The sequence below is a fragment of the Canis lupus genome, chromosome 38 (assembly GCF_003254725.2).
Source record: "Canis lupus dingo isolate Sandy chromosome 38, ASM325472v2, whole genome shotgun sequence".
Classification (NCBI taxonomy): Eukaryota; Metazoa; Chordata; class Mammalia; order Carnivora; family Canidae; genus Canis; species Canis lupus.
This window is the reverse complement of record NC_064280.1, coordinates 18,684,221-18,700,028: the sequence shown is the minus strand read 5'-3', so window position 1 is coordinate 18,700,028 and position 15,808 is coordinate 18,684,221. Positions and strand designations below refer to the sequence as shown.

The following is a 15,808-nucleotide window of genomic DNA, read 5'->3' as shown; positions in this document are numbered from 1 at the left end:
CATCTAGGGAACTTCAGGACACACACTTTAGGGCCTGGGACCCCCAATCCTCCGTGTCAGCCATGTGCACAGGGGCTGTGTTCTCCAGGAGACCTCCTTTTGAGACTCTCCACTTTCTGTCATTGTGCTAAACAAAGGGACTCGAGGAAATAATGTATTACTGGGTTTTATTCTAGTGGAACTGTGTCAGTTTGTATCCAATTTGGACTGAATGGATTTGCTCTGGAAGGTTCAGGAAGGGAGAGAGATGGGGAGACACTTGGACTTCACTTGCAGTACAGTTAAAAATTTGTCTTTGGGTTTGGAATTGACAAACTCTAATTTCTTCCCATCTTTGATTCATGTCTGGTCAGCTCAAAAGTCTGTCATTCAGAAAAGGCTCAGACTACGGATCCGGGGCATCCCTCTCATCTGAGGCCTGAGGTGACAACAGATGGCTGGAGAAATCGCCCACGACCTGACTGCTTCTCCTTAGGGGACACAGTTCATACTGCGTCTTTGCAATTGGAGTTTTATCTGCAGGCCTTTAAAAAACAAACCAAAAAAAAAAACAACCAAAAAACCATCCTGACTCTCCCACAATTGTGAGTCAGGCTATATTTAGACCCAGGCTGAGGTTTAAAGAAGTTACGTAAGAAGTGATTATGTCGACCCCAGGGGTGAACCGGGTGAACCAGAGTGTTTTCTCCCTTTTTCTCAAATATGGTGTGAGACTCCCTTGGCCCTGCATCAACCACTCAACCCCAAGGGCAGGCCTGGTGCAGCAGCTGCCACAAGGTGGGCACTCGCTGTGTGCCCAGGACAGGGCTCTGGGCTTTGCCTGTGTCACCTCACTTGACCTCAGCACCTCTGCTGGGGACAAGCACCGCACCTGTGCTGTGGACGAGGCAGCAGAGGCTCAGCAGGGTGAAGTAACCTGCCCAGGGAGGCCACGCTCTTAGCAGGTGGACCACCTGGGATTCAGACCAGTATGTGCCCACTTAGGAGGCTGAAGCTGAAAGAAGAAAGAAAGAAGAAAGAAAGAAAGTAGTAAAGACAAGAAAGGAAATCACTCGGCAGTGACATCTTGGAAGCCACGAGCACAGCCTTCCTTGTGCATGGAAGACAGGCGCCCTCCGAACCCAAACTCCCTCCCAGGTCCTTCACGTGAGCAAAAATATCAATTTCTACTGTGTCTGAATGATCAGAAAATTAGGTGGGGGGTGCTCGTTGTAGCAGGTGGCACTCCTGGGGTCCTCACATCCAGCTTTGCAGCCTTCCTGAGAGGGCCAGGTGCAGGCTGATGCCGAAGGGCAAGTCGCCGTCAGGCAAACAAACCATGGCAGGGAACGGTCTCGGGCTGGGATCTCTGGAAGCTGGAGAGGGAAGCAGGGCCAGCCCGGGCAGGGCTCCCCGGTGGGCTCCTTCCTCCCGCCAGCCTGGCTCCAAAGCCCACCTTTCTCTCCTTCCAGGGCCTCAGCAGGAGGCAGGGCCAGCTTCTAACAGGGTGAGTGAGCCGGGGTGAGGGTAATTGGGTCTTGCAGGTGGAGGAGAGAACACGCACAAGTGAAGCCACACTTTGAGGGTGTCTGTGTGGCCTTGCACTCATATGGTTTCCTTACTTCTTTTCTTCCTAGTGGTAAAAGTCGCCCCTGTGCCACATTTAAGACCACGGAGAGCTTTGGGAGAAGCTTCCGCTCAGCCCCCTCGTGCCAGCTGGGCACCTCCTTTATCCGAGTGACAGCTCTGTCTCCGGCCCCACGATTCTGCTGTGATTTTCAAGCAAATGTTCTTGCAGTGCACACTGCAAACCACTCCGCCTCGGGGGAACTGGACGGTGCTGATGGAATGTTCCCCGGGCCTCCTTCCGCAGCAGTTCATCCTGGCGGGAAGGTGAGGACGCCTCTCTCCTCCGGTTCTGCTGGAGTCACCTCCCCTTCACGCTAAGCTTCGCCATATGCTCACCTCCAGGCCCCTGTTGACAAAATACCCGCATCCCACCACCACCCTCCTGCCCCCAGGTCCCGGCCCCCCACCCCTGGCCCCAAATCAATGACAGCTCATTTGTAAGAGGTTTTTAATTTCATCTTGGTATGCCATTACGAGCGGAGTAAGGATCTCTATTTGTTTTCACTCACATAGTATCTGCTACATTCTCCGACGCATCTCTACCACAGAAGTCTGCAGACTCATACGGCATCTGCATGATTTTCCCTCGCCAGACTGGTTCGGGTTTCTCGGTGGTTTGCATAAATTATAAACATGAGCACAAAAATCACACAACATAGACTCTACCATAAGGGAGCACATTCCCTCTGGCTTTGCAGAGAGTGAAGGGGACCCGGCTCTGCACGCAAGGCCCGAGAGACCCAGGACGTCCTCAGGAGTGAGGCCAAGCCTGCACCGGCCACTCTCGGAGGACTCCAAGCTGACCCCCACCCCTGGCTTCCCCCCCGTCCCCGTCCACTCGTCTGCTTTCCCAGGAGGCATCCTAGCACAGAAGTAGCTGGTCCTAGCACCACGACTGGAGATCAGGGCACAGAAGTGTCCCTGTGTACAATGGCAGCTGGGGCTTCTGCGCTCAAAGTCCGAGAAGCGAGACAGAAGGAAGAACCCTGGGTGTCCACCCCCCCACCCCACCCCCGCCTCGCCGGTCCCTGCTGCCTCTATGAGCTCCAGGAGGCTGTTGAGGGATAGACTTTCTAGAACAGGGGCCAGCAAACATTTTATGAAAAGAGCCAGACGGCATAGGTAGTTAATATTTCAGGCTGTCTGGGCCACAGACACTCTGTCACATATTCCTTTTCTTTCTTTCTTTCTTTCTTTCTTTCTTTCTTTCTTTCTTTCTTTCTTTCTTTCTTTCTTTCTTCTTTCTTTCTTTCACAACCCTTTAAAAATATAAAAACCATTCATAGCTGGCCGGCCCTATGACACAGCCCGCAGGCAGCAGTTTGCCAACCCCTGGTCTAGAACAGCACGACGCCCTCCTCCATCCCTGCAGCACCAGCCACCTCCCCATCGCAGGACTCTGGCCCCTGAGCTGCCCTAAGCGGGCACCGCCGGCTGAGGCTTTGCAGGAGGGACCACAGCGGGCAGAGCAAGGCCCTCTGGGCTCACAGTACGGGCAGCCCCCGGTAGCCCCTTTCGCCAAGTGACTGGTCGGGTATTTTAAACAAATATGGGATTTTCGTTTCAGCCCTGCTCATGTGTCCTGGGGGCGAATTAAGCCTCAGCGTCCCCCAGTGAGGTAGGTACATACTATCAGCCTCATCCCACACCTGCAGATGCTGAGTTTAAGAGCAGAACTGGCCGTCCTACTGCTGCCCACAACTACGTGTCAGAGTTTAAAAGGAAGCTGAAGAGTCTAGGCTTTACCTTTTCTAAGAACACGATCAAGGATTTTTTTGTTTTGTTTTGTTTTTTCTGTCCCACCCAAGCCCTGTGATTCAACCCCAAAGAGAGCAAGAATCCACGAAAGAGTACGGTCAGCCACACAGAGCTGCTTTCCAGGCCTCGGTGACACACTCTCGAAAACAGAATTAGCTCAAGCACTCAAAGCTACCGGCCTAGGTGGAGCAGCCCTCTCTGCCCTGCCGACAAGTCTCTCCGAACTAAAAATAAAGTTTATAAAAGTAAATTATCTCATCTTATAACTTAAGTGCATCAAGCATTTCCTTAAATATAGTTCACACTGAAAATAAAGTTACTTTTGCTGTACAGTTGGTGTCTGTTATAATTAGGAATAAACTTTGATGATAAAGCATGGAAGGTTACACACTCACACACACATCTGTCCGTCTGTCTGTCTATGGGTATATGGACGGGTAGACATATGCACCTCTTGACGGGAGCTTCCCCAAAATGGTGGGAAGTTGTTAGGAGTCTCTAGGTACCTAGTTCGCATGAGAATGTCTATATTAAAAGTCCCTGTCCTTAATGATAAACACATCTTCATACCTAAAGCTAAGACTTATCAGAAACATGAAACTATGCGATCCATTATGTATTCAGTCTTTGGAAATGCCGAGCTACACCAGGGCGTTATACAACAGCATCCCCGACCAAACTCCCTCCCCAGCCCACCTCCTCCATGGTCTCCCCATCCTAACGCCGGCCCCGCACGGAATACGGTTGTTCCAAGTGGGAGCCCCGCCACAGAACTCCAGGGAAAGACTCAAGAGGTAAAGTAAGAATTCTGCATGGAGTACAGGTGGTCGATGGGGTTTCCCACTCTGGACTGCAGGGGCCCAGCTTCCGAGGTTGCTAGGAAACAGTCACCCAGGTTACTGAGGGAGGTGTCGTCACTATCCAGGTCATGGAAGAGGGGCTCGGCACCTGTAACAGAGATGAAACGGGTCGTGAGGGTCCCGAAGATGAGACTCCCGTGGGCGCCAGGAAATGCAGCAGGATGCAGCCCCCAGAGGATGTCTCCCAGCGGGCGCTGGGGAGCGGGTGGAGGGAGCCACTGGGGAATGGGAGGGAGGTGGGCCCTATCCACAGAAGGCCTCTCAGGTGCCTGGAGGGCTCGGGTGCAAAGTGCAACCGCTGGAGCCCGTATAAATTAGGACGGGACAAAGGGCCAAATGGTGCCCAGCAGAAGTAAACATCCCAACGTCTAGATGGCGAGTTTGTGGAGTGGGGAGGACGCGGCCCCACTGGCTGGAGAGGCAGGTCCAGGGCTCCTAAGGACTTGGCCCCCTCAAGGGAAGCTCTTGACGGAGGACTAGTAAGAAGGCTAACATCGGTGCTTGGTGCCACCTCCATGGTAACAGGGGTCCCTTCAAACAGCAAGATCAGGGACGCCTGGGTGGCCCAATGGTTGAGCATCTGCCTTCGGCTCAGGGCATGATCCTGGAGTCCCGGGATCGAGTCCCACATCGGGCTCCCTGCAGGGAGCCTGCTTCTCCCTCTGCCTGTGTCTCTGCCTCTCTCTCTGTGTCTCTCATGAATAAATAAATAACATCTTTAAAAAAAAAAAACAGCAAGATCACACTGAGTGTCTGCTGCCCGCCCCCCAAATGCGTCCTGCAAGGGAAAGATGGTGAGGTGCCCACCCTCGACTAAGTTACACCCTTGTCAGAGAAGACAGACTGTGGAGCAGCCCAGGCACCACGTGACAAGAACCCAGAGCTGCCCTCGTTGTGCCCTGCACACCTTCCACCTGGCCAGACGATTCTACGGATGAATGAGCAAGTGCTCAATGAAGTCCCCGCAGAGGGACTTTGCATCACGCGGAAAGATGGGTCACTTCAACTTTTTTTTTTTTTTTAATGAAGGGGAAGAAAAAGCATTTGCTTGACAATACCAGCGAGCTGGGGCATGTGTCTCCAATACCGTTTTGAAGGTTTGCTGAATAAAATAGCTTTATTTTTAGCGATCAGCGTCATCTTGCACAGGTTACACAGAACAGATGCATCGCGGAGGCCACTGACCTCCTGTGTATAGAAATCTAGTGACCTCTCTCTGGCCCTGGACTGAACTTCAGCCCTCCGCTCCCGAGCTCGCCCACCCCGTCAGGGTGCCCAGCTGAAGCAGCAGCAGGGCAGGGAGAGGCGGCTAAGCCCTCCCGATGCCCAGCACTTAAGGCAACCCCAGTGTGGGGGTGATGGGAGTGGGCGGGGGGTACTATCCACTTCACAAGTCAGGTCATGTTTCAGGAGTTAATTTAGAATGCCTAAAAAGCATCAGTTCAACTAGAAACTTCGCTTTCTATACTTTTATGTAATTTCTTTCTTCGTGTAACAGTTTGCTTAGTTAAGGCCTTTTGCCCACATCACTGCTGGTACCGCTTACAAGCACGTGGTACCTGGTATGAAATGAAAGGAGGGAAATTTGATCCCAGCAAACAGGTCAACAATGAAAATACAACCTCTTATGTAAAACTAACAAGAATCCTTGACAAGGAGAATAAAAGGAAGTATCACTAATGACCATGCGTGTTGGTCTTTCTTCTGTAGCCGCTTGTTAGATGATTCTAGCAAAATCTTCTGGGCACGTGTTCTACTTGGCTTCGGGGGAGCATATGGGAACCACGTGGATGTGTTTGGAAGGGAAGGGGGAACTGTGCAAGCAGGTCGTGAGAGGTGCCCGTGGGCCCTGAGTCCATCTTACCATATGGGTGCATGTGGTCTCCCGGCATCTGGGGCGGGGTGAGGCCCTGTCGGAAGGGGTCTGAGCTGTAGACACTCTGCTCGATGGCCAGGAGCTGCTGTGGGGTGGGCAGTGCCGTGTAGGGGTTCATGATCCCTTCCATCCCAGCATTCCCACTGCCATTTGTCTGAGCTATGGGACAAAGAAGAAGACAGATCATTCTTCGTGTGCAGCCCAGGACTCCACGCTGGGACAGAAGGCAACAGCATCTTCTGAACTTCATACCCCCCATGGCCCGGTGTCCCTGTCTAGCACCAGCCTTTGCTATGGCTTCATAAGGAGGAGTGACAGGGGCTGATGCCCATGATACTGTGAGCCCCACTGGAGTGGGACATGCTGAGTCCGCCATCCCACTGTCGCCCCACCATGCACTTCTCCATAGGCCTGCTTGAGCAGCCTGGCAACACCGCAGCCAGCTTCCCTGGAGCCAGCCAGCCAGCAGAGCACAAAGTAGAAACTGCCACACTTTTTGTGACCCCGCCTCAGAAGTCACTCCGTAGGTCATCCCAAGTCAGTGTCCAAAGGGACAACACAAAGGTGTGAACACCAGGTGGTGAGAGGCATGGAGGGCCATCTTGGCCGTGGGACCATGATGAGATTATTTTCCTTCCTGGCTCTTGGTTTCCTCATTTACGAAATGGTCTGGAACGAGGTGACATCAGTGGCTCCCAGCCTGTGCCCTGCCAAGGGCCATCACGGTCAACCTCAGAGAATAGGGATGAGGGAAGTGCAGTTGAATTTGGAGAGTTTCCTTGAAATATATCATTAAAAGCAAGGCGTTTGATGCTACCCACGGGTTTGGCAGCCACTGGAGATGATGCATCTAAAGATCCTTCCAGTCTCACCCCTCTGGGAGCCCGTCAATCAAGCTGGGTTTATGACACCGGCCCCACTGACCCTATGGAGCTGATAGAAAGACTCAGTGAGATGGTGTGAATGTGCTTTGGAAGAACTTGCTACAGTTGTGTACAGAATTTTTGAAGAACAGAGGACTCACTGCCTGCCTCCATATCTTGTGTGGTTCTCCGTTAACTCTCAGAGACTCTACTTTCCACCAGCTTCTGCTTTCTTAAGTCTACCCTTTCTTAAGTTGCCATTCGAATTCTTCCAAGCCTCAAGCACTCTGAGCTGGTGTTCTCATACTGCCTTGAAGCATCCTTCCCCCTTTGACCATGTGGACCTATGTGGAGTCAACGTGCATGGGTCTTCCTAAAGCCTTCTCTTGTCCGTGACACCCCTCTGAACTTACCAGGGCCATAGGGCTGGTAGGTGTGATTATCCTATCACCAGAGATAGCCTGAGGCACCAGGAGACAGAAAGGCTGGCCCCAGATCAGACAGGTCTGCGGGTAGAGCTGTGGTAGCTTTCAGGTCTCCTGAGCAACTTGCCCCTCCAGCCTTCCCTGGTCCCCATGTCTTTGTTTGACTTCTCTGAGCATCTATCTTGCCACTAAGATACTGTCTGGCTTAGAAGATAAGAAGCCAAGAGAACTCCGGGCTGCAAGAGTCAGATTCTAGAGTGAGCCTAGCCTAGGTATCAAGCACAAGGCAAGGTCCACGTAAGGACAAGGAGTCCTGTCTAGGGGCTGAGAACCAATGTCATGGCCCATGACCTTCAATGTGTGGTCCACAGGCTGGCAGCGGTGGGAGTTTGTTCAAAATGCAGGATCTCACGGTCTACCCAGACTAGAGGAATCAGAATCTGTACTTTACCAAATGTCAAGTCATTTATGTGCATATTGAAGGCTGATAATTCCTGCTTGAGGTACACAGACCCTAGGTCTCAGGGAATCCCACTGGATGGCTTTTGGGGGCACATCCCTTTAAGAATAACACGGTCATAATATAGTTATATATTTGATTTTTTTTTCTTTTTAACGCCCTTGAGCAGCCTCCTGCCCACAACCTATCCCTTCTCACCCTCTTTCCAGTCCTCACACCATCCCTATGAACCACAGCAGCAAATGAAGGTGCATGCAGGAGGGAAGAGTTAGGGCAGCACAGCCTAGCAGAACCCAGATTCAGAGGCATATGCTCTGGTCCTGACTCACCCGCTACTCAGCCTTGCAGAGCCCTCGTCTGCTCATCAGTGAGATGGGGACAAAGTACTGCTCTGCTCCCCTGGTTCAGGAGGGAGGTGTTGTCAGACTTGGGTCAGGTGAGAACACCCTGAACTATAAACATGCCCGACAAGGGAGGGGGATACAGTTTCACTAGCAGTATTTTTACTATTTTATGTTGTTCGGGAAAGGGGTAAGTCACAGTGGTGTCCTGTCAACCAATTTGCCAGGAAGGAGGAGGATCCAGGTGTGTGCTCTTTGGGGCGTCCTGCCAAGTGGGAGCTCTGGAGAAGGTTTGAACCACCTCAGTCAGATCCCTGCTGGAAAAGCCCACCCCCCGCCCCCCGCCTTGGTGCAAATGGGGCTTCACTGATGTGGCCGTTTCCAGAGCCGGGGGAGGGGGGGCGGGGGGCGGGGGGGCTAGGCCTGGAGGCTTGCAAGCCTGGCTGCAGGGGCCCCGCTTACCGGAGCTCAGCCTCTGAGTGTTCTGCTGGTCCTGTTGCTGCTGCTGCTGCCGCCGGGCCAGCTTCTTCATCTGACAAGGAGAGGGTTAGAGTCAGGTGACTGGCAGCAGGCTCCTGCCGGGGGTGCAGGACAGGCCTTGTGCGTAAAGCAGGGGGACACTCTCGAGTTCTGACTCAGTGAAGGAACCATGCTGGGGGAGCCAGCCACATGTCCCAAGGCTGGTTCAGGCTCTTCACCTGCAGCCATGGGAAGCCAGCTGGCTGGGAAGCATGAGGCTGCGGGTCTTCACAGGCACAGGAACTTCCTCTCAGCAGCTAAACATCATCGCTTACGTTGTGACAGTTTTAGGTGAAGTGTAAGTGTGGGTGTGGGGACCACAGCCCGGCTTGGATGACAGCAAGGGGTTGCTGACCGGGTGTGACCTGGGATGTGGCAGGAGGCTGCTCCCTGCCCACACCCCCATCTGCTGGCCCTGGGGTCTGAGACGCCTGCCAGGAGACCTGTACCTCTGGGTAGGGAGCTGATCCCCCAGAGCACCCTGTTAACACCAAAACTTCCTGGCAGGAACATTTTAACCCGAGCTTCTCATGCTGTGTTCTGTGGAAGGTCAGGGCTCCGCGAGACCCTAACCAAAACCAGCAAACATTGCTCAGAGCTTCAACCTCCTCTGATTTATGAATCCATTAGGTTACGGGGCCTCATTCAAACCTATGGAAACATGGAGTCTTCTCAGGATGGAGTATGTGTCGTTGGCCCTGCGCTGAAGGATTTGGTTAGGGTGGCGCCGGGCTATCTTAACAATCATGATCAGATAATGAGATGTGAATTTGTCACCCAGTATAGAGCAGGACCCCAGACACATGGGCCATGGGCCACATGCATTTTTAGGGGCAGGAAACCACATGAGTGAAAGACTATGGTGGAGCAACACAGACCTCAGTAGGATCCAGAGAGCAATATGACAATTGGGGTGTACATGGCGGGCACTGAGTCAAGGCATCCATGCCACCCAACATCATAGGATATCACCTCAGTCACATGTGTGCTATGCAGGTTTCTCTTCACAATTTTAAGAGAACGTTGGTAGCTGGGTTTAAAAAGATGAATTAAAGAATCCGCTTTTACCAAAAGACACAGAAAGACATTTATTCTGGCAGATGGCTGGCCAGAGTCATAGTCATGGCCACTAGGAAAATCAAAGCCATCTCACTAGAACAAATGCCCCATCTCTCCCCTTCTGCAGGGCTGACATGACTGTTAATAACAGAATTTTTGAATCATGAGAACTACTCCATCCTGGTTAGGGTTCTGGTTAGAGAGCCCATCTGCGAATACTAAGTCCTACTGCTATTATCAGGAAACCAGCCACACAGAGATAGATGACAGTATGAAGTGGATTACCTTAGCTCTCTGGTTCTGGAACCACACCTGGACGACACGGACGCTCAGCCCTGTCTCTGCGGCCAGGGTCTCCCTCACCTTGACAAAACGGAACATTAAAAATAGAGAAACATTGGCATCTCGGGGGGGGGGGGGGGCAGGACGTTCCCTATGCGGCGCACAGGCAGGCTGTGTCTTATATAGGAGCTGGCTAATGTTTAAGGGCAATGTGATCCCAAACACAAGACCACTGCTTCCCTTCGGGTGGAGAGAGGTCCTTCATCAGGTAAACGAAGAAAGGAATGATTACTTTAGATGTGCATTCCAAGAGGTGTTCCTCAGCTTCTCTGACTCTGGAAACTGGGCCTTCAAATGGTCTTTGAACATCAGCAAAATCTATTACTGTGCTTTAGGAGTCACATCCATGCCTATGGAATAACCTACTTAGGGAGAATGGAGGGGGCAATGACTTTGCAAGACAAATGGCCCTCTCTTGTCCTCTTCTGTCTAAATTCCTTGACCTAAATTTTTGGTTCTGTCCCTCACAGAGCTCTAGGTGACTTTGGGTGTTCCATGAATATTCATCTTCACTGTTACCCTGAGTGAGCCCTACTCAAGGAGAATAAGACCAGAGTGATCTGGAACCTGGCAGAGCAAAGCGGTCAGCTCTGATCAGCACGTGCTCTGTGGCCTTGCAGAGACGGGACGGTCAGGAGCCCCGTGATGAAGAGACGGTTTAAACATCCGCCCTCCACGCGGACACACAGTGAGGGACTGGCAAGGTGGCAGGAAGGGAAGAGGCGAGAAGCACAGCCTTTCTGAGAGCAAGGCTGAGAGGCACTGCCCTCCTGGCTTAGACTCTGGGCTGGACATGAGGTTGAATGCAAAACACGGGAGCAGAGAGCTCACAGGAGGCCTTGGGAAGTGCTCTACCTTTACCACACCACAGGGGCTGAGGACAAGTGAGATGATTAGACGGGATCTCTAAAGCACATCCTTCTGCTAAGCCACTCAAATAGCAGTGTGCCCCGGCCCCACCTCCACCTGCTGAAACCCTATCCATTTTTCAGAGGCCCAGCTCAGAAGCCACCTGTTCCACAAAGCCTTGCCTGACTCCCCAGACAGAAATGACCTTGCCCTTCCCGGCTGTCCCTCTGTTAGGTTCTCAGGGCCTTCTTTCCCTTGTTAGTTATGTGCATATGCATCTCTTCCCCACTAGGCCTGCAGGCTGCCTGGCCAGCAGCACCAGGCACAGGGCCATTCAGAGGCTGGGAGCCTAGTACATGTAGAAAAAGTAATAAATGAAGGATGTGGTCATTTGTCCTTGCATAAGCCTACTTTGGGGCTACTTTACTTCCTCCCAGCACCTCCCCTGGAGCCTAAGGGTGCAAGGGCAGGGAGAGAAGGAGGTCTGCAGGAGGTCACATGTGGTGATGGACTGTACTGCTGGTCAGGTCAGCAAACATCTCCCCCTCTCTCCCTCCCCGGCTCCAACGGGCAGGCCTCCCCCCATGCCTCACACCCAGTGAGCCACATGACTTGCTTTGGCTCGTGGGATATGTGTGGATACGGTATGTGTGATCCAAGGAGAGCCTTTCAGTGGGTTTGCCCAGTATGACTTGGCCCCTTGCCTTCTGCCATCCTCGTGACAACAGCGCGCTCCTTCAGCCCAGAGCCCCGGAGAGGCAGGTGGAACAGGCCTGAACCTGAACCCAGCTGGGCCACAGCCAAGCCACCGCCCAGGAGCAGGAAAGCAATGTTTGCTGGAAGCCACTAAGATTTTATTTGTTATGACAGCAAAAGCTGACTAATACAGATAGAGACATGGGAAAAACAATGCCAACTTAAAAAAATATGTATGTCCCCATGAGTTTCTATTAAAAAAAGTTTTCTTGCTTGTATCGTCTAAGTAACAAGACTGAGCACATGGCAGGTAGTCAATAAATGGCAGGTGCTGCGTAATGGGCACAGCTCTCTGTGGCAGAGACCGCTGACTGTCCCCAATATCCATTTTCTCATTTCTCCTATTGATGATTAAATCCCCAAGCATTAGCAGGGCATGTGGTCACCCAGGATAGACTCGTTTCCCAGCCCCCTTACAGGAAATGCAGTCATGGGATTAAATTCAGGCCACCACGTATGAGTGAAAGTGATACAAAGACGCTTGGGGCATGGCTTGTCCTCTTTCTCCACCATGGCAGCTGGAAAAGATGGTGACACCTTGGTGCCTTAGAACCCTATGACTGATAACAGAGCTCCCTGCTGGTCTTGGATTGCTCATCTCCAGACTGTGACATGAGATGGAAATAAATCCATACCTCATCAGGTTCGCAGCAGCCCCATCTGTAACAGCCCCAAACTGGGAACACCCTGAACACCCATCCACAGGTGACAAATGGACAAATTGTGGCACATCCATACAGCGGGATTCCATTCAGCCACGAAAATGAATGAACCAAGACATCAGCGAGTCCCCAAATCACTACTCCAGGTGGAATAAGCTAGACCCAAAGTAAATAAATATATTTCTACAAACCACTATATTTTTTACTATTCTTGTTATAGCATCTGAGTCTAGACCCTAACTGGCACCTGCTGCTGCTGTTCCTGCTGTTGCTCTCCACGAATTGAGCAAGCAGCCACGTGAAATGGCTATGCAAGCACAAAAGCATAGGGAGATCCTATTATTTCCCTGGCCATGGCGCCAGTGCTCCAGAGTCTCCAAGAAGGCTCGGGGCCACCTGCACAGACTATCTGAACAGCTCCCTCACTGCCCTGACCCCCGGGTGCATCCATCAACACTCCGGAGGAGCACAGAGTACACGCAAACAAGGGGGGGCCCATCCCCTTTCCTCCCTTCCTCCCCCCTGTACCTTTCTGCACGGCTTAGAGGACACTTCAAATGAGGCCTTGAACGCTCTCCTCTGTTGGGTTGTCAAGATGGTTCTGGGACGTTTGGGGCGCTTATGGTCCTTGCCATCTTCAGCAGCTCCTTTCCCTGCCCCATGCGCTGACTTACAAAGACTTTCTTCATCATCACTTTTGCCTAAAGGAAGCAGAAAACAGTATGTTACATTCTTTAAAGCCACTTCCTAGAGCTACAGGTTATTCTAGAACAAGGCACTGGGGTCCGTGTCCTCAGGATGGCTTCACATGTGAGTGCAGGAACCTGTGTGGGATTGACTTGAAAGCCTCCATCCAGGAAGGTGCAAAGGAAAATATTTCTAAAATCCAGGGACAGCAACCAGAAAGTCTACCATTACGGCTCAGAATTTTCTCCCAGGATGGTGTCCTTGATGCAAAGTTACTAACTGCATGGCCTGGGGCAAGTTACTTACCTCTCTCTGACTCAGTGTCTTTCCCTGGGACATTAGGGATCCCACTTCATCGGGGCTGTTGCAAGGATTAAGCAAATTTACCAATAATGTGCTCAAAACGCTACTTGGCATATAATAAATGCCCAAGAAGCACTGGTTATTAATGTTATTTTTTAAAGATTTTATTTATTTATTTGTATTTTTTTAATCAGAGGTCGATTTTATTTATTTATTCATGAAGAGACACAGGCAGAAGGAGAAGCAGGCTCCCTGCGGGGGGTGCAATGTGGGACTCGATCCCAGAACCCCAGGATCACGACCTGGACCGAAGGCAGATGCTCAACCATTGAGCCACCCAGGTGCCCCAGTGTTATTTCTTAGAGGTCACTTTTTTCAAGTCTAGGCCTGGAGAAGTTTTCCATAACTACCTAGACACTGTGCCCGAAATTCTAGTCACTGCCAGGGGCTAGAAAATATTACTGTTTAAAAGGCCATAACGATCCAGCATTAGATTACCTGTAGGGACCAGTAACTGAGAATGGACAAAATACAGGGAGTTTGCCAAAGTTGCTTGTCTAGAAAATAAATAACTATTAGAATAATTGTATTTATATTTAGGTGGGTTATGTGAAGGAAGCAAGGCTTTTAGTATCAGTCGCATTCTCTCCCAGACCACCTCTTGCATCCCACGGACCTCACACTCCTGAGAAGATGCTTCCAGGGTCTGGGAAATAGCATGTGAGGGAGACGTTTTGCTCCTTTCAGCACCAAAAGCCCTTGGCAGTTATGTGCCCAAACAACCTGAATGAGAACCTGGTTTCTGTCTGGGTCCTACAGAGCCCAGCTGTCCTCTTGCCTCCAGTGGAAGGCCCGATCCCCAGCTCCGGTGTCCTGACGTTGGCTCCCCCTCCGGCCACCTCAAGAAACCCAGGAGATGGGGACCTCCACAGTGAGCTACACACACTTGTTCATCCCACCCTCCCCTGTAAAGGATGCTCATCTGCACGTGCTGGTTTAGCGTAGACTATTCATCTGAAAGGACGATGGCCTCTTTTCTCTAGGAACACTCAGACATACGCTTGGAACATGAAGGGACACTAACCTGTGAGGCCCTTGAGGGCCTGACCCTTTCAATGTCACTGAGCAGGTCTGACGCCGGCACACCTGAGTCTCCACCAGCTCACCACCCTCCATTATAGGTGCGGTGCTATGGGAGTGCGGTCATGCACTGGGCCTCAGTTTCCCCACCTGCACCACCGCAACAATGACACCCCCCCCCCCCGCGCGCAGCTCAGGGGTAGTGCTATTGTGGGTTCCAGCACAGAGGAGGCTCCAAATCGATGGGGAAAGAATGTCTTTTCCTTTCTGCCTCCTTCCCCTTGAGAGAGAGCACAGGGGAAAACCCAGAATGATCAAAGAAGAGATCAAAGAAGAATCCTCGAGACAAGGAGTGGCTACTCTGGCATCTTCGCCTCAGAGGCAGCTCTTCCATGGGGCAAACCCAGTAAGCCGACCTCAGCCATCCCTCCCCAGAAAGAGGTTTGAAGATCTTTCTAGAAGGATGTTTTCAGAATGGTAAGGAAAAAAGAAGCATATAAGAGTGAAAAGCCACAGGGAAAGAAGACGACCCCACAAGAAGAGAGACAGTGGGGAAAAGAGCCACAGACTCCTCTCATTCACCTTCGCAAGGCCCTACACCCCACTGCTCAGAGACGACCCCCTGCCCTTCAAAGCCTGGTCCTTCACTGAGGCCAAGAATTCGTGTGCTGGTGAACTCCCAGGGTCAAAAGGATGCTCCTCTGGTACCTGTGAGGCCTTCAGTGAGTTTTCTTTGGAAACGGGCTCACACCACACCCCACACCCCAGACCTCCCACAAGGCCAGCGACTGAAGTCTGGAACACAGGACCAAGGGGGCCACTGCAGGCGACATTTAAAAATGCAGCCGTAGGATTTGCTGCATTGCACACTTGAAATACCCAGGACACTGTACGTGAACTATGCTGGACTTTAAACCAAAAGCTTAATTTAAAGAAGTTGGAAAGTATGCAATGTTTTATAAGATAAAAACAATAAAATAAGATGTAACCATATATTTTAAGAACTGCAGGTCTTATAATCAGTTTTGTCCATAAAATGGTATCTGCAAAAGTCTCCAGGGGCCCAGCCTGGTGCTCCTGCAGTCACTCCCCACACAGTCTGGGGCGAAGGCTTACTGACAATGAGGAAAACAAAACCAATGAAAACGTAAAGTCTAAAATCACACTAGATTCACTGACAACGGCTCATACACGCTGCCACCGTCCGGGAAAGCGACGTGGGCTCGAGTCACCCAAACTCAGGTCTCAATTCTGGTTCTGCCAACTATGAGGTGTGATCTTGGACCAATTCTCAAGACTCAGTTGTCTCATCAGGGACAGTGACAGGGCTGCTGGCATTAAATGACATGATATGCGTAGA

General features: G+C 51.5%; 1 protein-coding gene across 1 annotated transcript in view; it reads right to left on the bottom strand.

The window, feature by feature from the left end:
- Window positions 1–2,634: 2,634 nt before the first annotated feature.
- LMX1A (LIM homeobox transcription factor 1 alpha) overlaps window positions 2,635–15,808 on the bottom strand; it is a 160,677-nt gene continuing 147,503 nt past the window's right edge. Inside the window, exons 4-8 of the mRNA XM_025420910.3 lie at window positions 12,907–13,079; window positions 10,055–10,132; window positions 8,654–8,723; window positions 6,091–6,261; window positions 2,635–4,314 (exon numbers count right to left, since the gene is read on the bottom strand). Of these exons, the coding sequence (XP_025276695.1) occupies window positions 4,154–4,314; window positions 6,091–6,261; window positions 8,654–8,723; window positions 10,055–10,132; window positions 12,907–13,079 (653 nt within the window). The 3' untranslated portion in view covers window positions 2,635–4,153. The remainder of the gene's footprint in view (window positions 4,315–6,090; window positions 6,262–8,653; window positions 8,724–10,054; window positions 10,133–12,906; window positions 13,080–15,808) is intronic.